The 23,362-nt window shown below is 38.0% G+C and overlaps 1 protein-coding gene across 5 annotated transcripts in view; it reads right to left on the reverse strand.

The window, feature by feature from the left end:
- JMJD1C (jumonji domain containing 1C) overlaps nucleotides 1-23,362 on the reverse strand; it is a 275,334-nt gene that overhangs the window by 31,146 nt on the left and 220,826 nt on the right. For 4 of the 5 annotated variants that reach the window (XM_027774078.1, XM_027774079.1, XM_027774076.1 and 1 more), the window contains 6 exons: nucleotides 21,695-21,838; nucleotides 21,405-21,597; nucleotides 19,618-21,302; nucleotides 12,426-12,598; nucleotides 10,003-12,212; nucleotides 3,231-3,432 (listed from right to left, as the gene is read on the reverse strand). In XM_027774078.1, the coding sequence (XP_027629879.1) occupies nucleotides 3,231-3,432; nucleotides 10,003-12,212; nucleotides 12,426-12,598; nucleotides 19,618-21,302; nucleotides 21,405-21,597; nucleotides 21,695-21,838 (4,607 nt within the window). The remainder of the gene's footprint in view (nucleotides 1-3,230; nucleotides 3,433-10,002; nucleotides 12,213-12,425; nucleotides 12,599-19,617; nucleotides 21,303-21,404; nucleotides 21,598-21,694; nucleotides 21,839-23,362) is intronic. The other variant, XM_027774077.1, reaches the window with a different exon arrangement.

Here is a 23,362-nt window from a genome sequence, read left to right on the forward strand (position 1 = left end):
TTTTTAAAAAGTTTTTTTGCTACAGGATGTGTATTTGTCAGAGACAGGGAGAGACAGACAGAAGGAAAGTGACAAATCATCCCCCAGGAGCCTTGGTCACACAAATTTCCCTATTTTTCCTCCATTCTACTCTTGGGATGTGAGGCACACATGCACACACTCTTGGCATGCTTTTCAAGTCACCAGGGGTTCAATTTGCGCAGTCAGTCAATGTGGGATCCAGTGCTTTAACCAGCATGCCAACTGCTGGCCCTAAGTAACACTTGGCAGGTCACAGAAAAGGAGGAGTCTGCAAAAACTTTACAAGGTTTTTTTCTGCTAAATGTTTAGCTAACTCAAAACACTGTCTTGTTTTGAGCAGGTATTATAGTTTTTTGGCTCTCCAGAAAAAAAAAAATCAACAAGCCTTGAGCATCCCAAAACACCATTGGCATGACCTTTGTTTTTGACCAATCTGCTTTGCTTTGACTGCCGTTTGTCTTCAGGATTATACTGGTAAAGCCATACACCATCTCCAATTGTAATTCTTCATAGAAATGCTTCAGAATCTTGATTCCACTCATTTAAAATTTCTATTGCAAGCTCTACTTTAGTCTAAAGCTCATCTTGGTACAATAGTTGTGGTATCCATCAAGCAAAAAGTTTGCTCTACTTCAATTTCTTAGTAAGAATTGTGCTAGTTGAACCAATAGAGAGGTGTCTACACTGTTAGCCACTGTTTCTGCTAATTGTGCTAACTGTTCGCCCTCTACAACTGGGGAGCAAGCATGATTAATTTCTTCCTCACAAATTCATGTGGATGGTCTGCCACTGAAAGTGTCATCATTTTCATTTTATCTGTCCCTTTTGTATTTTTTGTCATAGGGTATGTGTGCTCACAGGCATTACATTCACCAGAAGAAAGATAAAGAAAACAAGTGAGAAATCCCCACTTCCCCACCGCACCTTGGGGAAATAGCCACATCACAATCCCTTCTCTCAGGATTTTGGGCATGTACACACACTTGCCCAGCTTGTTTTCAAGGCTGCTGGGTCTGGGATTTGAACTGTGGTTGGCCATGTGGGATCCAGTTCCTTAATCACCATACTATCTGCTGGCCCTTGTCTGTCCCTTATTAAAATGAGTTATTCATTTGTAACCTGCTAACTTTGTAGGGTGTCTTCACCATAAATTTTGTATGAAGTGTCAATAATTTCAATAATTTTGCATCCAAGCTTCACCATATATTTGATGTTTGCTTATTGCTTCAATTTTAGTAGAATTCATACTGCTATGGTAGAGTCTCTTTAAAAACTGATGTCTTTTCCTTTTTAGTTCCTCAAACTAGATTCTGTTGAGACTTGTTATAACAAATTAAAATGAGTTTATTGTGGTGGGTATAAAATATTTTTAAATCCATGCATAATTTTTTCATAATATGCATTTTCCATGAACTTTTATAAGATTCCCTCATGTATCAATCCTCTGATGTTATGCATCTCATCCACAAATAACCTGTTTTGGGCTTTTTTGACTAAAAGGACTTACTGTGAAATAAGAATAAATAGAGAGCCGCCAGCAAGCGGCATGGTGGTTAAGGTGGCTGGACTCCCACATGGCCAACTATGGTTTGAGTCCCTGGACGTGGCGGCTTGCTTTCTCACTTTCTGTCTCTCTTATTCCGGTGAGCACCTATAGCAAATTAAGATAATAATAATAATAAATATAGCTAAAATAAATGATTCTTTAAAAAAAAAAAGAGAAAACCTGGTTTGTTCCAATCTAATACATACTTTTAAGGGTCTGTACTGGGCCTAGTATAGTATATTTACCACAGTAAAGTAAATCCTACCTTCTTAGGAAGATCATAAGATTGGGAAAATAACAATAAAATAATTATAACAATACATTTCATATATGCGTGGCTCTATACTAAGGATACTACATACTTTATCTCATTTGCTCTTCATTGAACATCTCTAGGTTTAACGGTACTGCTATCGTTCACATTTTTCACATTTCGCAGATGAGACAAACTTCATTTTTGTACAGTTAATAAAGTCAGACAAGAAAACACAGGAGTGTAATTGTCTTCAGATTGAGAGACATAATAACTAGTATCTAGTTATGTTACTCAGTTATAATTTACTCAAAGTTCTACAACTCTGTAATTTTGAATTCTGAAATATTATTTAGTAATACTAATATTAAATTACTATGTAAGTGGTTTTTTATATTTTGCTACAAACCAGTGAAATAACCATGTACAAACAAATCTTGTTTTTCCATAACTAATTTTTATAATAACAATCATCAAATGTTTGTTTAACAAAACAAAGTAAGAGTATTCCAGTAGAACACAATTAAATTTAACTGCTTAGATCTTTCACCTAGATTTATAGATAATTTGTGATTAACAACTGAAGTACAGATATAAATGTTACTTATATACCTCTGGCAAAAGTATATATAAAAAAAGATATAAAAAGCATATAGGGGTGCCAGCCATACAAATTTAAAAAAATTTTCAAAAAACAAACTGGTATTTTCAGGGGGAAAAACCTCATTCACATTTATCTCATTGATAAAGAATAAACATGGAACTAGCAGATGACATAGCGGTTACACAGCTGGAATTTCACATGGCCAACTGCTGTTCAAGTTCTGAACCCAGCAGCCAGCGTGTGTGTGCACGAGTGTGCCAGAGATCCTAAGAGAATGGAGAAGGAATTGAAGCGGGGCCATCCTCTTTGTGAGGTGATTTCTCACTTTGCTCTCACTGCCTGGGTGTCTCTCTCTCCTGTTAGTGCATGTACCCTAAGGCAAAAACCCCTTTAAAAAAATGGGGGGAGGGATTGGAAGGTGGCATGGTGGTTAAGGCAACTGGACTCTCAACATGGCTATCTGATTGACAGTTTGAGTCCTGGACCTGGCAGCTTGCTTTCTCCCTTTCCTTCTCTTTTTCTCTCTCTAGTCAAAAAAATAAAAATAAAGATAATGACAATTAATAAAATTTTTTAAAAAAGAAGGAATAAGTATCTCAAAAAAGAAAGGCCACAATGAACATGAGCAATAGCATGAATAGATACTTAGGTCAATAGTTAGCAACTGGCACACAATATAGCACAAAAAACCTTTTATGATTCAGAAAGAATCAAAAACTCACTTCCATATCCAAAAGAGGCTGTTAAAATACAATTTACAGTATCCAATATAAATACATTTTTTCCAATCATGTGTTTTTACTTACCGTCTAAAGTAGTAAAATCTACAAAATACTGGCGAATGAGTTGGTTCTTCTCCTTTTTTACTGCGAATAAGTCTACATTCTCGGCACTTTTGTAAATTAGGCCCTATCTCACAGCAGGAGTCATCCTGTAAAAAGGATTCCCCAGTTTGCTTCAGCTTCTTGACTTTACGCCAATCTTTTAATACTGAACGAGGGATGCCAGCTGTAAAATCAGTAGGAAAGTTTTAGTAAAATTTTGTAGAAAGGTATACTCTTTGAGATAAAATTGCTGTCTGTTATACATCTATAACACTATAGTAAAAGCAGCAAAGACATTATAGTTAATATTAGTAATGAGTGTCCACAGTAGTATTTCTCTATTTACTTACTAAACCAATTCTACTAACCAAAATGAACTAGCTAGTATCATGAAAAAGTAGAAGAGCAGATTTCCAGCCAAATGAACTCTTTATATATGAAAGTCATGTATATACTATACCCATGAGAATCACTTATATGCTATATATGTCTTTAATGAAAAAAAGACTTTTGATATAGAAATCTGTTTTATGGAGGAGGAAAATTCTTCCAGAGCCACAGAAAGAAACTACAAACTGAAAGTTTATATTTAGAAACTATTGGTTAAGGAGCCTGGCACATGTCATAGTGGATGAGGCACTGGACTCCCATGTGGCTGACCATGGTTTTAGTCCCAGAACTGATGGCTTGCCTTTTCAATCCTCCTACCCCACTGTGTGTGTCTCTGTCTGGTCAAATTAAAATAAATGAATAAATAAGTAAAAATAAATGAAAATTTATTGGGAAAAAAAAAGGAGCTGTAGGTCAAATCTAATTTTCTAAGGTAAATATAGCTGGTTAGGACAATAGGTGATTTTATAAAACCTATATTTGAGACAAAGGAGGTAAAGATTATTTCTTCTAATATCTGTCTCTCATTCAAATATTCTCACGTTTGATCTCACTATATTCATGGCAGCAGTATCTTTTAGAAAATAATGTTTCAAGAAAGTAAAAAGGAAAAAAATCCAGTATTGACTTGGCTGTCTTTACTGATGGGAGAAAAAAAAAATCAGAGAAAAGTGTAAGGAAAGAAAATAAAATCCTCAAAAGAAACAGTCTAACATTTGCAAGGAAAGATATTAATTTATCATACACTATATTACTGCTCCAACATATTTATTAATTTGAGCTTAACAAGTATTAAGGTAAGAACAGTGGCTCAAATAATCAGTCATCTCTAGAGCAGGAAGAAACTCTGGACCAGGAGGAATCAAAAAAATCAAACATACAGGCCTTCCGGTGGCATGGTGGTTAAGGCACTGGACACCCACATGGCTAACTGTGGTTCGAGTCCCAGACCTGGGAGCTTGTTTTCTCATGTTCTCTCTCTCTCTGGAAAAATTAAAAATTAATTAATTAATCTTTACAAAATTTAGACATAAATTTTGAGACTTTAAAAATATTTATTCAAAAAAATATTTATTCAAAAGCAAGTTGTGTTGAAACCACCAAACATGTTGACTCTTAAACTTCTAAGTGTACTGATCTTGCACATATTAATATATACATAAGTAAAGCATTAGATTTACATTAAGTCCCTACTTTTGTCATTTTAAAAGAATAAACTCTATTTCCTACCATGTGTTTTCAAGTTATGGCCATTTTATAGGAAAAAGGTACAATCATTCTCCTTTGACTAAAAACCTCCTGCAGGAACATACTAGAATTCTTACACTGACCTCCCACTGTTTTCTTTTTCTTTTTTTTTTGGGGGGGTGGGGGGTGGGGGGAGATTTTTGGCTATAGGGTGCATACTCTAGTCAGGAAGACAGAGAGAGACAGAAAGTGGGAAATCACCCCCTAGGGGTGTGGTCAGGCTGCAATCCCTTCTCCTCCATTCTTCTCTCGGGATCATGGGCACGTACACACATGTGCCCAACATGAGTTTAAGCCACAGTCGGCTACATAGGAGTCCAGCAACGTAGCCATTACTCCAACTTCTGGTCCCCACTATTTCTTATTTGTTGATAGCATAAGCAGTACAATTAGAAAAAGATCATTCCCATCTTAACATAGGCGGTATTATATATAGACTATATGGTAGACCGTTTAAAGCTGGGTCTGGAGGTGAGGGGAAGCAGATGGCATAGAGGATAAGGTATTCAGATACTACATGGCAGACTGCAAGATCTGAGTCCTGCACTTGGACGTTGAAAAACATGCCTGGCCGGGGCTGGCAGGTTGTATGGTGGTTGGGGGTGCTGGATTCCCACATGGCTGACTGTGGTTCGAGTCCTAGTCCTGGCAGTTTGCTCTCTCACTTTCCCTTTCTCTCTCTGTCTGGCCAAATTGAAAAATAATAATAATAAACTGAATTTAAAAAATAAGCAATAATTTAAAAAGGAAAGAAAAGACAACATGCCTGGTAAAAGTGCACGCAAAAATCATGAGAGGAGATTGGAGAAGGGATCGTGGCTACCCTCTCCCTCGCGGAGGGGGCTTTCTAACTTTGAATTGAAAAGTAATAATTGAATAATAATAATTACTGAAAATTATTAGTAATAATAATTGAAAAACAGTAACAAATAGAATTGAATACACTATTCTTTAAAAAAGAAATAGAAGACAATATGGTACATGTGCACCCAAAAATCATGAGAGGTGATTGGAGGAGAAGGGATTGTGGCTACCCTCCCCACCTGCCAAAGGGGATTTCTAACTTACTTTCTCTGTCTCCCACGAGAGCACACATTTACAGCAAAAACAAACTGAACTATAAATAAAATAAAATAGGGACTAATTACTACATAGTTCTAAGATTGCTGACTGGTTCTCTACAATATCATGCTCTCCATTTTTCTGTTTCTAATGTAGGGCAAGAAACTATTAAAGAAACACAAATACATGTACGGGGAACCAGCAGTTAGCGTAATGGCTATGTCGCTGGACCCCCACGTAGTCGACCGCGGTTCGTGTCCCGGACCCGGTGGCTTAAAACTCACGCCGGGCGCGTGTGCGTGCGTGCCCAAGATCCCGAGAGGAGAATGGAGGAGAAGGGATTGCGGCGTGACCATCCCCCCTGGGGGGTGATTTCTCGCTTTCTGTCTCTATGTCTCTCTCTGTCTGTCTGGCGAGCGCACGTGCCCTACAGTGAAAATCTCTCCAAAAAAAAAAAAAAAACAAATACATGTACGCATGTATGTACATAGAAACACACATAGCATTTATTGTTTCTGGAAGGCTTGTGGAAAAGGTTTGTTATTTACTGTGTATGAGACAGACTTTTTCTAACGACTGTATAAAAAATTCAGTTTTTAGAAGTCAGAATGAACAACAGAAATCCTGCATTGCTGATAAGTTTATTTGGCATACTTCGTTTCAATAATTTATTTAAACTAAATGTAATAATGTATTTCTATTTTGAATAAAAAAATAACTTTAATCAGTATTAATTCCAAGAGTTCAGGGTATGAATCATTATATCATTATGAACAATTTAAACAGTATTATCAATAAAGCAGCCATTTCTAAGAAAATATCAAACAGGTGGCATAAAATAGGCACTTGTAGGGACCAGCAGTTAGCATAATGGCTATGTCGCTGAACTCCCATGTAGCCGACAGCAGTTTGAGCCCCGGACCCGGTGGCTTATACTCACCCTGGACACGTGTGCCTGCGTGCCCAAGATCCCAAGAGGAGAATGGAGGAGAAGGGATTGCGGCATGGCCATCCTTCCTAAGGGATGATTTCTCACTTTCTATCTCTCTGTCTCTGTCTTTCTGGCGAGCACACATACCCTACAGCAAAAATCTCTCCCCCCCACAAAAAAACAAAACAAAAACAAAACAAAAAAAAAACACTTGTAGAGTTTACTTATTTGCTTTTTTGAAGAGAAAAATTATAAAGACATAAAGGAGAAATTCAAGTAAAGAATTTCTAGTGTAATTTTTGTTTTTAGACTACAACATAAAACTGTAGCTAACTTATCTGATGAATTTAAATAAAATAGTATTTGTACAATAAGATTTCATTCAATTCTATAAATCTAGTATGTTGGCACTATCTAAAATCTAAACGTATGTTATCATAGTCAACAGAAAATATCCAAATCAATAGATATTTCTGCTTCCTTTGCACAACATAAACATTTCAAATCTTAGCTCTGTATTTATTATCAAATCCCTAAGTACCTTTACCAGCAAGAAAACTGGGGAGGAGAAAATAAAAGACAAATGCATGCCAATCTTTAATTTCTGACATACCACCCTTTAAAAAATTATTGCTGAAGCTATAGAAATAAACTGTGATTATAGTTAAACCACTGGCTTTATTCAATATGTATCATAGGGTTTATATTTAAATGTAGCATTTCAGGATATAAAGTTAATCTAGCTTTAGAATGCACTAAGACACATTATTGTATGAGTGTGTATGTGTGTATATATGTACACACACATATGTATATATAAAATAATAATTACATGTGGATAATAGTGAATGCAATTATGCAAGACTGATGACAGTCACTAAACATTAGAAGGAAACAGGTCATAATTAATTTATGAGGTCTATAACCCAAATTAGGGTTTAGAAGTTCCTTGATTTAAAAATTCCCACTTAAAGAACTTTTCTAAACAGCCTAGAACAAAAGCAAGCTAATTCTGTCCATTCTTAATAGAGGGCATTTAATAATTACTGAATACTTAACATTGCTTCTGAGCTGGTGAGAAAAAAATTGGACTTAAAATATCCTTTCTGAAGCAAAATTACTACCGCACGGTTAATCAAGTAGAGGAAATCTGAGTAAGCATCACAATCTGTGGGAAAAGGGCATGTTCTGGCTTTTGCCTTTGCCTATCTTATAACTCTTACTTAAGAAAGTGTACATTAAGTCTTAAGATGAAATGAGAACACATACTTCATTAAAGTTTAATTTTATAAACTTAACTTCATAAGAGTTTTCTAAGTATTAAAAGCTGGTTTCCTGTTTCTATTTTTAAAAAGTTTTACTCAAGTACTTGAATACCCAAAACTGAAGGAAAGATGGTATGAATTAGAAGAGAAACAATTGACCATACTAGGGCTATTCTTAACTCATTGAGACAAGTATGAAAAAGAAAAAGCAACATTATATAAAACACAATATTTAAATGAATGGCCAATATCCTTCTATTGTCAGTCTCCCTGTCTTCTGACTATTCTTGCATCTCAGTCTTTCTGTCTCTAGTTGAGCTTGTCCTTTGTTCTTTTACTTTCTGGCTGTCCTTTTCTATGATTCCATTCTGCTGCTTTTCTCTCCTTCACTTTACCTCTGATTTCAACAGAGGCATGTGGGGAAAACTCATTCAGTGAAAAGGCACAAACAAGACCCTCCAAGCATCCAAATGCTTGTGAAAGTATTTCTTGACAATGTCACAGATATTCATACTCTGTATGTGGATGAGTACACAGATATACTGTAACTATTAAGTGCTTTCTGCATTGTGCAACATACCTAAAAAGAAACGAGCAAACAGAGAAAAAAACTACTTCTAGAGTAAAAACACTTTCTAGTGAGTATTACTGGTATCGCTTATTTTGTCCAGCCATAGCCACAAAGGAATTATAATCAGTTTTAAAGCTTTACTTATAGAAATTCTTGAAAATAAAAATCAACATTAAAACTACAAATCTCCCTTTTACTTAATGAGAACAGCATTACTAGCTAAATAGATGGTAACTCTAGTAAACTTCCAATTTTGCCCCCAGGTGATATTAGGCCACATTCACATTACTCTGTAGTAATTCTCTATTTTAGAAATATGCCTTGGGACCAGCAGTTAGTGTAATGGCTATGTCACTGTACTCCCATGTAGTCGACCAAGGTTCAAGTCCCAGACCCAGTGGCTTAAACTCACGCCGGGCACGTGTGCGTGCATGCTCAAGATCCCAAGAGAATGGAGAAGGGATTGTGGCGTGGCCATCCCCCCCCGGGGGGGGGGTGATTTCTTGCCTTCTCTCTGTCTCTCTGTCTTTAAAAAAAAAAAAAAAAAGAAATATCCCTTAAAATAAGTGTTATGTGAGTAGGATTTCTTTTCTAATGGAATCTAACTGCAAGTATTTTGGCTGATTTTAAGTTATCCATTCTTGGTGTGATAGCCACAACTGCATTTTACAGATTATTAGAAATGGTCATCATTTTGAGCAACTACTAAATTACACACTGGGTTATTACAGGTATTACCTACAATTACCGTGTAAATCATATGTATTTCTATGAGTCTTTTAAAAAATGGAAGGATAAGCCTTCTATCATTTGCTCTTTACAGGTTAATTGTTAAAGTTAGAAATGAAGCCAGTGAAGGGACTAGCAGTTAGTGTAATGGCTATGTTGCGGGACTCCCATGTAGCAGACCATGTTTCGAGTCCTGGACCCGTTGGCCTAAAACTCACGTCGGGCACATGTGTGTGCATGCCCAAGATCCCAAGAGGAGAATGGAAGAGAAGGGATTGTGGCGTGCCCATCCCCCCTGGGGGGTGATTTCTCGCTTTCTGTCTCTATGTCTTGTCTTTCTGGCAAGCGCACATGCCCTATAGCAAAAACCTCCTCAAAAAAAAGAAGGAAAAAAAAAAGAAATGAAGCCAGTGAACATAAATATAATGCCTAAGGCATGCAAAAAAAAAAGGGAGCAAAAAGATGCCTCTGAATTCATTAACATTTAGACAACCATACTACTACTGTTAGAACATTCATTCATTTTACCTGAGATAAGAATGGAGTAACTTAACTTACCACTACTACTACTGCTCTGCAACTTCAATTTACTTTTTTCTTTGGCACTCCTGCTGAGAACTCCATTGGGTTTCAAATCGTCTTCTGTTTCACCTTTTCTCTTCTGCAAATCATTTTGTTTCTTTTTATAAGTTGGCTTAGGTTGCCTTTTAGTCCTCTGCTCTGATTTGCTTTCACTTTCATCTGAGTCTCCACTTTCAGAGCCAGATTCATAAGTTCTTTTGGCTTTTCTCCTATTGATTTTATCATCTTTTATGTATTTATCAACTACGATCTTACTATCTACACTATTTTGTATCTCACTAGATGTAGAGGCTATTAAGTTGACAGAACATGGCTTAATTATTTCTGATACAGAATTCCCTGAATTTTCCATTTTATTAGTATTTTTATCTTCTTCTGAATGTCTAGTAAGCCAGGCTTTTTTTAGTTTAGTATGGTAGTTTGGTTGACTGGTCTGGGATACCTGCCCATTTCCTACGGAGTTTGCTTTGTTAACTGTACTACAAATTACAGTGCTATCCAGGGGAAGGGAGACTGAAGATGTCTGATTTTTCACAGCATTAGGTTCAGTCTCACTGACATTACTACTTTTATACTGAGCTGCAGCCAATGCTGCCTTGTGCTTTTTTAAATGGATAAAATCAGTTGTGCCTGAGAATGCAGAACTAGGCTGAACAGTACTTCCTGTCTTATTACTGACTAATGTAACCGGAGATGTGGTGCTGACTTTGCATTCTTGTGTTTGAGCCACTGGCTGACTGACGCTTTTTGAAGAGGTACATTCTAAGGATGTAGAGGCCAAAATGGTATTTGATAAAGAGTAATTTATTTCTGAGCCAACCCAGCTGGAAACACTGGTAGTAGTGGTGGCAGATATGAACACATCCGTTTTGGAATTACATGTTGTATTTACAGCAGATGCAACTGAACTAGGAGCACTGCCCTGTGAGACAGCCTGAAAGTTTTTTTCAGATTTTATGTGAGCACTGTCTGAATTCATATTTGGCAGGGTGATTTTTCCAGTCTCCCCAGCTTCTGTTGGTTTGAGGCAATCTGTTTTACTTGCCCCAGATGAAGATCTTTCACTAACACGATCTTTGGAAGCAAAATGCATTGCTGGCACATTCTCAATTTTTGTACTAGAAGGTGGACGCACAATGACAGATGCCATAGCAGCCTGCGACTTTCCACTGCTTTTCTCCACATGCCATTCGGTTTTCTCTTTGCTGAGGTTATTATTAGATTTCCACACTTCTGTTAAACCCTTTTCAGAAGAACTCTTAAAATTTGCCTGAGAATCTTTTGGCTCAGGTATTAGAGTTGGAGGCTTCTGTGATTCTTGAACTTTCCCACCAGCATTGACTGGCATCACTGGGGTTAACGTTGGAGGAGAAAGGCTACTACTATAGCTGCTTTCCTTTCTTTCCAGACTATGATGGATTGGTGGATGAAATACTGGTGCTCTATGTAAAGCAGGCATACTGCGGAGTGTATTTGTAGAAGAAACTGTCAAATGGGTAGGACTCCTACAGTCATTTCTGAAGGCTGTTACTGAGTGAGATGCAATCTGATGAGGAAGATGTTCTGGTACCTTGCCTACTAAACCTTCATTTTCTGGTTGGTGTTTAATTAGAGGTGGAGGCTTTGAAAGAGATGATATAAATGAAGTCAGAGTTTGAGGGTTAGCTGCTGCTGCAAGGGTATTACTTGGCTTTTCAGTGAAAATATTTGAAACCTCTTTGGATGGGTATGACCTTGGTGGTTCATTGACAACACTATTAGACAATGTAGTGAAATAGTTACTTTGAGGCAAACTTGGAGGCACCGAGTGCTTCATTTTATAAATATCTGATACTGAGCGTTCTACATCTGTATCTTGTTTGATGACATGGCTTTTGGGACTAGAAGATGATGATGCCACTCTGGAATAATTATCTCTTTCGCCCTCAAGTCCCTTAATTTTAGTTGTAAAGGGAGCAACATCAATACTTTCTTGAAGAATTCGACGGTGTTCCTCTTTGTATTTGTTTAATCTCTCCCCAGATTCCTGGAGTGTCCTTGGTAATTGGTTTAATACTGGATCCACGAAATGCCTATGCAAGTGACATTCTTTTCCAGTCTGTGACCTATTTAAATCTAGGTCATTTTTTGCTGATGTGGATACAACAGACCGTAATGGTTCTATAAAGGCTTTCCTCTCCAACTCTCTGTCAAGAAATACATAAAGATACCTATAACTATTTTTCTTGCAAAATACAAAGAAAGAAAACCACCCTTTTACATATTTTTAATTTATCAAGTAAATTAAAAGGTGTATCAAAATAGAAGGAACAGTATTTCTTCAAAGTTTAATCTTAAACCCTTTAACTTAAAACTGTTTAAAAAGTAAATGAGTAAGTTTTAAACCTTGGTAAACTTACTCTTTATGATGATCTACTAAAGTTTTTGTCAATGGTGGACTGGAATGCGCTGTAATTTTAAGAGGCCGATGAGGTTCTGCACTGGAAGGTCTTACAGGAATGTGACTAAGTAATCCAATACCTTCTGCTGAGGTCACAGGAGTGGGCTGATGTAACCAAGGACTGGGAGAATTCTATTTAAGAAACAAAATCGACACATCAGTAATTACGAAAAGCTAAACATAATATCACATATCAGTATACTCATTAAACATGTGACTTTTTCTAAATGCATCTTATGAGAAATATTCAGGCAAATAAGTAACCAACATAAATACGAATTTTACGTATGATACAGAAAAATAACCAGTATTATTGGGTTGTCAGAAAAGTTGTGATGGGGACCAGCAGATGGTATAATGGTTCTACTGTTACAGTCCCACAAAGTCAGCCACAGTTCGAGTCCTGGACCCAGTGGCTTAAAATTCATGCAAGGCATGTATGTGTGTGTGCCCACACAAAATCCTGAGAGGAGAAGGGATTGTGGCATAGCCATACCTCTGGGGGGAGATTTCTCGCTTTTCTCTGGTAAGTGCACAAGGAATATAGCATCGCTCCAAAACAGTAAGTTAAAAAAAAAAAGAAAGGAAAAAGCAGAATCGTGATGTATTTTTCTGTGCAAAAATGCATCATGACTTTCCCAACAACCCACTGGCTATGGCTTTGTAGCCTGGTGGTTGCACCAGCTGGATCTCACATAGTTAATTGTGCAGTTTGATTCCTGGACCCAGCAATTTGAGAAACACACCAGGCAAGTGTGTGTGCATACCCAAAATCCCTAAAGGAAAGAAACGGAAGACAAGGGATTGCAGCTGGACCATTGCCCATGGAAGGGGGCACATTCTCCTTATCCTCCCTCTATCTCTTTCTGGTAGCACAAGTGCCCTCTGGTGGAAATTAAAAAAAAAAGGAACTTAAATCAACACAAATTCTAGCTTACATATTTCCTAAAAGTCTAACTGCAACAGAATGCAAGTTGTTAATAGCAAAATTCTAATGTTATTCCCCAAAAAACTCTCATCAGAAGTAGGAAATATAAGTGAGTTCATTTGACAACTTTTGTTGTCCAATGTAACTCACGTTTTCAATGCAACAGTTTATTTAAAATTGGCAAATAAAATTTCAAGGCTCAGGTGAACTCCACTTCACTGTAAGTTATAAATATTGTTGGACCTAAAAATGTCTCTGATTTAGAGAAGGAAAAAAAAAACAAATTTTACATCTAAAATGATATTGCAGGGCTCATAGGTGGCATGGTGGTTAAGGGCGCTTTCTCACTCCCTCACCACCCCCCCTCACTCTGTCCCTTTATGATCAAATTTAAATAAATAAATGAAAAAAAGAAAGTTAAATAAAAAGAATTCTTAAAAAAAAAAGATATCACAAAAGCAATTTATTGCACTAAATATATATGCTGCTTCAAAATTACTAAGATTAAAACACAACAAAACCATAAACCTCAATTAAGAGAAAAATACACATATACAAGGATCATTAAAATATATAATGTTTCAAAAGTACTAAGTTTTGTAAGATCCAGAAATCTTAAGTTGCTGCGGTAATAAAAATTATTTCGTAAACTTGTTTCTTGGACTTGTTTCTTCACTTTTAGTCACAATACTGGGGTAAAAGATCTTCATTTCTGCTCAAATGTTAAATTTTACATAACCAATGAAAATGTGGCATGCTTGCTTTTAGTATAAAAGGTTTATAGCCAGTTAAAACATTTTATGTTCTCATAAATCTGGAGGCAGGACAGTCACATAGTATATATCTACATGGGATCTTCAAAAACTTCAAGGAAAACACATATCCGAAAACCCTATACACAGATTTCAAGTTTTTTGTTTTGTTTTGTTTGTTTGGCAACAAAATACACTTGTGCTTTGTTTCCAGACTTTTAAAAGTCCCCTCTGTAGTATATACAACACTTACTATATAATATGCTCCTTCACAAGCCACTTCTAACAGTTTCTTGGAACTATTTCCAGAGTTTCGAAGTTATAGAACACTCAAAGTTATTTTTCAGGAACCAGATATGGTAGTGTGCGTTAGTTGCTGCTGCTTGGAAGGCTGATGCCACAATGGAAGGCCTGGATGTGATTTACTATGGTGTGGAATATGCCTGTGGGAGGCTAAAACAAGAGGTTCACAAGTGCATGGCCAGCATGGGTAATACAGAAAGACTAGTCTGAAAGAGCTGGGTATGGTGGTACGTTCCTGTGGTCCCAGGTGTGAAGGAGGCTAAGAAACGAGGATTGTGACACAGCGAGATTATGACTTTTAAAACACCACACATACACTGTTCATTTCCAGAGACACCCTGAGCACACAAGGCATTAATTTTCCTATGACTTAAGGGTAGCTCAAGGTAAGAAGATCATGGCATCAGGACTCTGCTGGGGTGGGGGGGCACTGTCTCTCTCTTATATAGAAGAAACAATATAAACTTAAATTAAAAACAGGGCAAGCTAGTGGTTACGGCACCTATATCCCACATGGCTGACTGTGCAGTTTGAGTACTGGACCCAGTGGCTTGAAAAACATGTGTGCATATGTCCAAAATTCAGAAGGGAGAAATAGAAGAGGAAAAACTGAAGCAAGATCATCCCCCATGAGGTTGCTTTCTCACTTTCTCTCTCTTCTTCCTGACCTATTCCACAAGCAAGTGCACTGTCTGGCAAATTAAAATGAAAAACAAAAGCAAAACACACAACACATAAACTTATAAACAAATAAAGGTATCTTCCAGCTCTAGCCCTCCCCCCCCCCGCCCTATGTTTTCTTGTCTATCTTTGTGCAGCTACAGCTACATTCATTCACGTGACAGTGAAGGGTCAGTAAAAACAAGAATGCACTGGGCATTTGGGTAACCAGCCTTTATCTCAATTCTAGCAGACAGGATAATGAACTAATTAGTGATTCTTCATTTCCTTTGACAATGCAATGTATACATTCTAATATGGTTCTGCCTATTGCAAAATCAATGTTATAACATAAAGAATGGGAATAAAAAGTTCATGATCAAGGAAAGCACAAATTTAAAACTGAACTTTTGGCAACATCAAATGTAGCAATGCTAGTGCAGAATAAATCATGTGGATCACTGGTGACTTCATTAAAGAAAGACAAAACTTATACAAAAGTGGAGCCAAAGAACTGAAATGTTTATAATGACAATAAATCACAACAAATATCCTTCAAAAGTTTTGGAACTGTACCTTGCATTAGCAACCACTTTCTAGTCATAATCATCAAAGTCATCTATCACAACTTGGAAGTAACAGAAAAACTCATGACCACAGTCTATGTCACCACTGCTACTGAAAATATAACAGCTTCTCTGATAAACTTTTGGCATAATAAACACCATCCTTTCATCTACTGTCATTGCCAGTGCTATATGTAAGCATATTATCCTTGAAGTAAAGAAGGCCATCAATACCACTATCTTCTAAATCAACAACCTTCAACATATCTACTGTAAATCTTGTCCCACTAAGAAAGTTGTTAGAAAAGATAAGAAAAGATAAGCAAAAGGTGTTTTTTAAAAAAACACATTTAGGCCACGCTGTTGTGACAAACAGTTCTAGGATGCTGCTGCTCCATTGGTTGGAGCACACAGGAGCCCTGGTCCAACCTAAAGGCTAGGCGCAGTGGCATGTGCTTGTAATCCCAGAGATCTGGGAAGCTGAGGCAGGAGGATCCTGAGAGAAGTGGGTCTGGGCAACACTACAACACTTGGTCTAAATAAGAGCTGGGCATGGTGGCACACACTCATAGTCCCAGTTGGGAGATTAAAGCAAGAAGATTGTAGCATGGTCAAATCCTGTCTTTAAACAAAACAAAACACAAACACCCATGTCTATGCAGCACTATTCACAATAACCAAGAGGCAGAAATACATCAATGGTTCACCAAGATGAAAAAGTAAGGAAAATGTAGCTTACATATTCTATGAAAACTTATGCAGCCTTGAAAGGAAAAAGTCCCATTACATGGATCAACTTCACTATGCTAAGTGAATTAAGCCAGTAGCAAATGGACACTGTATGGTGACCCATGTATAATATCTAAAGTAGTGAAAACCACAGAAAAAGGAGACCAGAGGATGGCTTGATGGTTATGTCACTGGACTCCCATGGAGTTGACTATGGTTCAAGTCCTGATCCAGTGGCTTACAATTCACAATGGGCATGCATGTGTGTGTATGTGCCCAAAATCCTGAGAGGAGAATGAGAGAGAAGGAATGGCACCGTGGCCATCCCTCCCAAAGGGTTATTTCTTGCTTTCTGTCTCCAGCAAGTGCATGTACCCCACAGCAAAAGCCTCTCTCAAAAAAAATTAAAAACAAAACCAAAAAAACACATAGAAACAGAAAGTCAGGAAGATGGTGTCCAAGGGCTGGTGGGAGAAGCATTTAAACGGTATGGTATTAAATTTACAAGATGAAAATGTTCTAGAGATTTGCTGTACAACATGAATACAGTATTAAACAATAAACTTTAAAAATGGTTAAAACAGGCCGAGTACACGGATGTGGGTGCCCAAAATCCCTAAAGGAAAAAAAATAAAAGAGAAGGGATTGTGGCATGATCATTCCCCATGAGGGGTGCTTTCTCATGGTAAATTTGTTATATACGTTTTTTTAATGCACAGACAATTCAAAAAGATTCTATGGGATACTTGAAGAACACCCTGGATTGTAAGAAAGGACAAAGCGGTACCCTCGGAGTTTATATGTCACACTCATTCCTCCATATTTATATTGGAGCTAGTACTGTCCTTAATGACCAGGTCTAAAAGCAAATTTACAAGAGAAAAAGTACCGTCAAAGAAGGAATAAAGACTATATTACCACCTTCATCAATACTCAATGAGGTGAATTAGAATATTAGTATTCTAATTCTCATTAGCAGAATTATTAGTATTTTACCAAATAGAATACTGGGAATCTCCAACCTTGAAAACTTTTAAGGGGATAGGCACTGTGGGTGGCGTGGTGGTTAAGGACGTGGGACTCCCACATGGCTGACTGTGTTGTGAGTCCCAGACCTGGAAGTTTGCTTTCTTGCTTCTGTCTCTCACTCACTCACTCACTCACTCACTCACTCACTCAGTCCCTCTCCAGTCAAATGAAAATAATTAAGTAGGTAAATAAAGTTAAATAAAATAGTTCTTAAAAAGGTGGAGGGGACCAGCAATTAGCGTAATGGCTATGTTGCTGAACTCCCACGTAGCTGACCGTGGTTCGAGTCCCAGACCTGGTGGCTTAAACTCACGCTGGGTGCATGTGCATGCGTGCCCAAGATCCCGAGAGGAAAATGGAGGAGAAGGAATTGCAGTGTGGCCATCCCCTCTGCGGGGTGATTTCTTGCTTTCTATCTCTCTGGCTCTCTCTGTCTTTCTGGCGAGGGCACGGACCCTATGGCAAAAACCTCTCCAAAAAAAAGAAAAAGGGGGAGGATAACGAGTTATATACCTTATAATATATCACTGATATATTAATTTCTTTTTCAGAATCAGCAGACAATGGTTATCAAGAGCCTTACCATTTTATATCAGTTTTAACCAAGAAATTTCACTTCTAGGATTTAGTGGTGCAAATTATGGATATACATAAAATAAATCTAAATCCATAATGAGCACTTATTACATATTAATAAACCATAAGCTTAATACTTTTTATAAACAGGCTATTTTTCTGTGATTTCCACTTCTTTTTTCTTTTTTTTTAGGATTTTTGCCATAGGGTACATGTGTTCACTGGAAAGAGACAGAAAAAGGAGGAAAATGAGAAATCACTTCCCAGGGGTGATGGTCAATTCACAATTCCTTTTTTGCCATTCTCATCGAGGGACTCTGTACACACACACAATCCAGTGTATCTATCAACCTGCCAGGTCTGGGATGAGAACCAGAGAGAATTGGTCACATGGGAACCAAAGCCATAACCACTATGCCACCTGGTGACCCTCCATCTCCACTGTTTTGAGGTAATCCACTGTTTTGAGGTAACCAAACATATGAGAAAAAAAATAACTGCTTGAAAAATTGTAACACATTTTATAATAAAATATGACCTTAGTAGGCCCAATAGTACAAAAATTACCAAGTACTACACATTGAGAGCTGAATCCCACATGGCTGACTATGGTTCGAATTTCAGCTACAGTGATTTTAAAGACACGCTAGGTGTGCGTCTTTATGTCCAAATCCAACTGTAGCATGACCACTCCCAAATGGACTTTGCATGCACTCTCTCTTTGTGGCACACACATGCTTCATGCTTGCCCCTGGCAAGTATTAAAAAACAAACAACAGAGAACTAGCAGATAGTAGAATGGTTACATAGCTGGACTCTCACATAGTCGACCGTGGTTCAAATCCCAGACCCAGTGGCTTAAAACTCATGCTGGGTGCATGTGCGCCCAAAATCCCAAGAGTAGAATGGAGAAAGGAGTGCAGTGTGGCCATGCCCCTGGGAGATGATTTCTCACTTTCTGTCTCTCTGGTGAGCGTACGCACTCTATAGCAAAAATTTAAATCTTAAAACACATGCACACACAGGGGACAACAGATGGCATAGTAAAGGCACTGGACTCCCACTTAGCTGATAGCAATCTGAGTCCTGGTCATGATAGCCTGACAATGATGCTGGGCATGTGTGCATGGCATGACCAAAATTCCAAGAGAAGAATGGAGAAAGGATTGTAGGGTGGCCATCCTCCCTAGGGGATGATTTCTCATTTTCCCTGTTTGTTTATGGTGAACACACATGTCCTATGCCAAAAAACTAAAAGAAAGTATATTGAAGGCTCAGATGGTGGAGTGGTGGTAAATGCAATGCTCTGAGGCAATACCAGGTGGGCAAGTTCCCAGTCCAATTCCAGAGACTTCAGTAAATATTCTGGACACACATGTGTCTGTGATCCAGGGCTGGATGAAGGCTGGAGGTGGGCTGTGGAACTGGGACCTTGTTGGGGTGCTGTATGTCTTTCTTACTCTCTGTATCTTTCTCGTTCATAGAAGAAATAAAAAACAAACAAACAAACAAACAAACAAAAAACCTCTTAAAAAATTTGAAAAAGCATTTGTACATGTTATTAATTAATATATAGACAGATATATGGCAAACCACAGTGCAACTTACCCTTCTCAATGAGGCTTCGGCATTAACTGAATTTTCTGGGTGAACCCACTTAGAAGGCGGCAGACCTAGTCCTGAGTATGCATGCGTTCCATTTGGATACTGCCAAATAATTGGATAAAGTCCAAGCTGATTATATGAAGCAGAAGGATGGGCTTGTCCAAGAAGATGAGGTGACTGGTGCTGTAACAACTGTTGTTGTTGCTGGTGTGCTAGTGCTAAGTGGCTCAAGCTGCTGGCATGAGCACTCTCTAGTCGTGGGTGGCCACCAAGTAAGGAGGCAGTAGGCACTCCTGGTAACACAGTAGGAAGTAAATGAGGATGATGAACAGAATGATGTGGCCCACTAGTCAGAGGATGAGTGTTAATGGTAGGTAATGGAGTTTGACTAGATGATCCAGCTAATAAGTGGGGTGTAGGAGTTAAGGCAGGATGATGGGTACCTGGATTTAAACAGGTTCTATGGGATGAGGAATGAAGAGGAAATGGATGCTGGCTTAAGAAAGGTGAAATGTGATTAGGTCCTGTTTCTGACCCAATAAGTGCAGGATCTCTATAAACTGTGAAATGCTCATTTTTATCAATGATTAGAGGGCTCTTTGTAGTTTCCAATGTACTGCCCCGAGTAGAAACTGGATGAAAACTGCCTCTTGGTAACTCATGTTCTACCTTATTTCCCAGTCTTCTTTCACTAGTAGTTTGGCTATTCACATAATTAGCCTTAGATTTTACAGAATCAGGAGAATGAGTAATTTTGGGTTTAACAACCTCAGGTGATAGATTAGATTTCGCCTTGTGGGCATCTACTGAAGTATTAAGTTTAGATTTTACATTCTCGGGGGGTGGACTTCGCTTGTGAAGCCTATCTTCTGTGACAGAAACTGCATTTAAAGAAGATATGTAAGACACATACTGACTTTTCTCTTTTTCCATATTCAGGTGGTCATTTCCTGAAGAAGTATTTAAAACATTTGATTGAGTTAAGTCTAATTTAACTACATCACTGACCCAGCTCTGGTCAGAATCTTGTTTTGGTATTTCCATGTACTTTGCATTTGCAATCACATGTTTTGAATCGCTGACATTATGATCTGTTTTCTGAAGTGTCTGAGGGCCAAAGGTACTTGAATTTTCCTGAGCCACCTTTTCTGAATTAGTGTCATTTGTAATATCTATAACACATTTTGGTGTAGGTGGTCTGGATACAAACTTCTCCTTTGGTAATAACTCCACTGTATGTGATTTTTCCATACTGCATTCCTGAAGAAGTAAATCATTAGGATTATTATCAGAAAGTGTGGCCTGTTCTGATGAATGGACAGTCATTTTATCTTGAAGCCTAACTTCAACAGACTTCAGCTTCTCTGCTTCTTCAAGTTTTTTATCTTCCTGTATTTGATTCCAGGGAGGATGGCTATCTATTAGTGTCTCTTCTCCTGCCTTCTCATTACTCTGGGATTTTCCTTCTTCTCCATTGATCTTTGAAGTGTTTTTATTTTTTGACTCATTTTCTGGCTTCTGCTCTGAAGAATTCTCTCTGATTCTCTTATTTGAATTTTCTGAGTCACTGCTCTCAGAAAAGTCTGAAACATTATCAGTTCGCAGTCTTTTCAAATTTAGTTTCTTTTCGTCCTCCTCAGGTTTCCTTCTTTTATTCATGAAGTGTTTGTTTTTACCTTTAGGATTTTCTGTAAGATTAAAAACAGTCTTATGTTTTGTAATCAACACTAAATAAGCATATTTTAAATGTATTTTTGTTCCCATTCCCTTAAAAAAAAAGTGTTTCCTACCTCCTCGTGACATATAATCATATTTTTCCTCCTTCATCTTCTCTTCATCTGGTATACTGCTGTCTGAGCCCTTCCTCTTATTTGGACGTATATTTCTTTGTTGCTGTTGCTGGTGTGTATTTTGTTTTGGTACAGCAGCTTGGGAGTTCATTGCTGGTCTGGGACTATTAGCTTGGGCACGTGTATAATGACCCTAAAAATAACCAATAAAGAATGACCACTTAGTACTGGATTCTAAAAAGCCAAAGTGAATATATTTTACAAAAATCCTTCACTTATAACATACATACGTGAACAGTGTTGATATTTTGATTAGCACGAGACCTTCGTCGTGATGTAATGCCAATATTTTCACCTTTTAACAAAGAGTGAACAACATCATCTAGAAAGGTCATTTGAACCATAGAAGGATCGACATTCTGTGGTTCTAGTACCTAATCCATGACACAAAACAAAAATAAAAATTAAATCAAATGAACTAAACAATAGGATATTTGGTACAATGTCTTTACTTGCTAGAAATGTTTAGAAATCAGTTTGGGATCCTTAATTTCAGTAAGATTCTGTCAAGACTTACAATAATAGGGAACCAGCAGTTAGTGTAATGGCTATGTCGCTGGACTCCCACGTAGTCAACCGCAGTTCACATCCCGGACCCGGTGGCTTAAAACTCACGCCGGGCGTGTGTGCGTGTGTGCCCAAGATCCCGAGAGAATGGAGGAAAAGAGATTGAGGCGTGACCATCCCCCCTGGGGGGTGATTTCTTGCCTTCTGTCTCTATGTCTGTCTGTGTCTGTCTGGTAAGCGCACGCGCCCTATAGCAAAAACCTCTCTTAAAAAAAGAAAAAAAAAAAGACTCACAATAATAAACTTTAATCATTAAAGGTGAAATTACTTTTTAACCTTCTGAACTCACCAAAAATTGAGTTAAGAATTAATCAACAGCTAAGGCCACCAGGTGGTGTGGTGGTTAAGATGCTGGATCTCACATGGCCAACTCCATGTTTTGAGTCTCAGACCCAGTGGCCAAAAATCACACGAGTGCCCAAAATCTCTCGAGAGGAGAATGAAGGAGAAGGGACTGTGGGGTGGCCATCCCCTCAAGGGGCGATTTCTCATTTTCCCTCCCTCTGGTGAATGCACACACCCCATGGCAAAAAGTCTTAAAATAAAAAAACAAAAAAAACCCCTGTACACCCTGTACATATATATTATATATATATATAAATAATATATAACATATTCTATATTATATACATAATATATCATTTTTGTGCATGTAATAGTCAAAGGCTAGCCGGTGGTGGTGTGGGTGGTTCCCACACAGCTAATTGTCTGGTTCAGACCTAGTGTCTTAAAAAACACAACAGTAGCATTTCTGTGAATAAACTCTGTGAGAAGGGATTGCAGTATGAGCCCCCACACCACCACTAAGGGGGTTATTTTCATGCTCCTGCACATTCCCTATAGCAAAATTTTATAAAATAGTCAAGACTTGGAGACCAGCAGTTAGCATAATGGCTATGCCGCTGGACTCCTATATAGCCGACTGTGGTTTGAGTCCCGAAGCCGGTGACTTAAACTCATGCCGGGTGTGGTGTGCGGGCGTGCCCAAAATCCCAAGAGGAGAATGGAGGAGAAGGGATTGCAGCGTGGCCATCCCCCCACCCCCACCCCCACCCCCGGGCAGTGCTTTCTTTCTCTCTGTCCCTGTCCTTCTGGCTAGCGCACGTTCCCTATAGCAAAAACCTCTCCCAAAAAGAGTACAGGCAATAATACTACCTCTTAAAAGTATATACACCATGTTACCAATTATATTTTTAAAACAGGCCAAAATGCAAGTATAAAATTTAGAGGTAAAGTTTAGGAAAGAACAAAAGATAAAATTATGTAGAAAAAAAAGAAAAGTAGAGATAAATTCAAGGCAATTTTGTACTTCATTGATATGTGAAAGAGTG

The sequence above is a fragment of the Tupaia chinensis genome, unplaced genomic scaffold, assembly GCF_000334495.1.
Source record: "Tupaia chinensis unplaced genomic scaffold, TupChi_1.0 Scaffold000399_1, whole genome shotgun sequence".
Taxonomy (NCBI): Eukaryota; Metazoa; Chordata; class Mammalia; order Scandentia; family Tupaiidae; genus Tupaia; species Tupaia belangeri.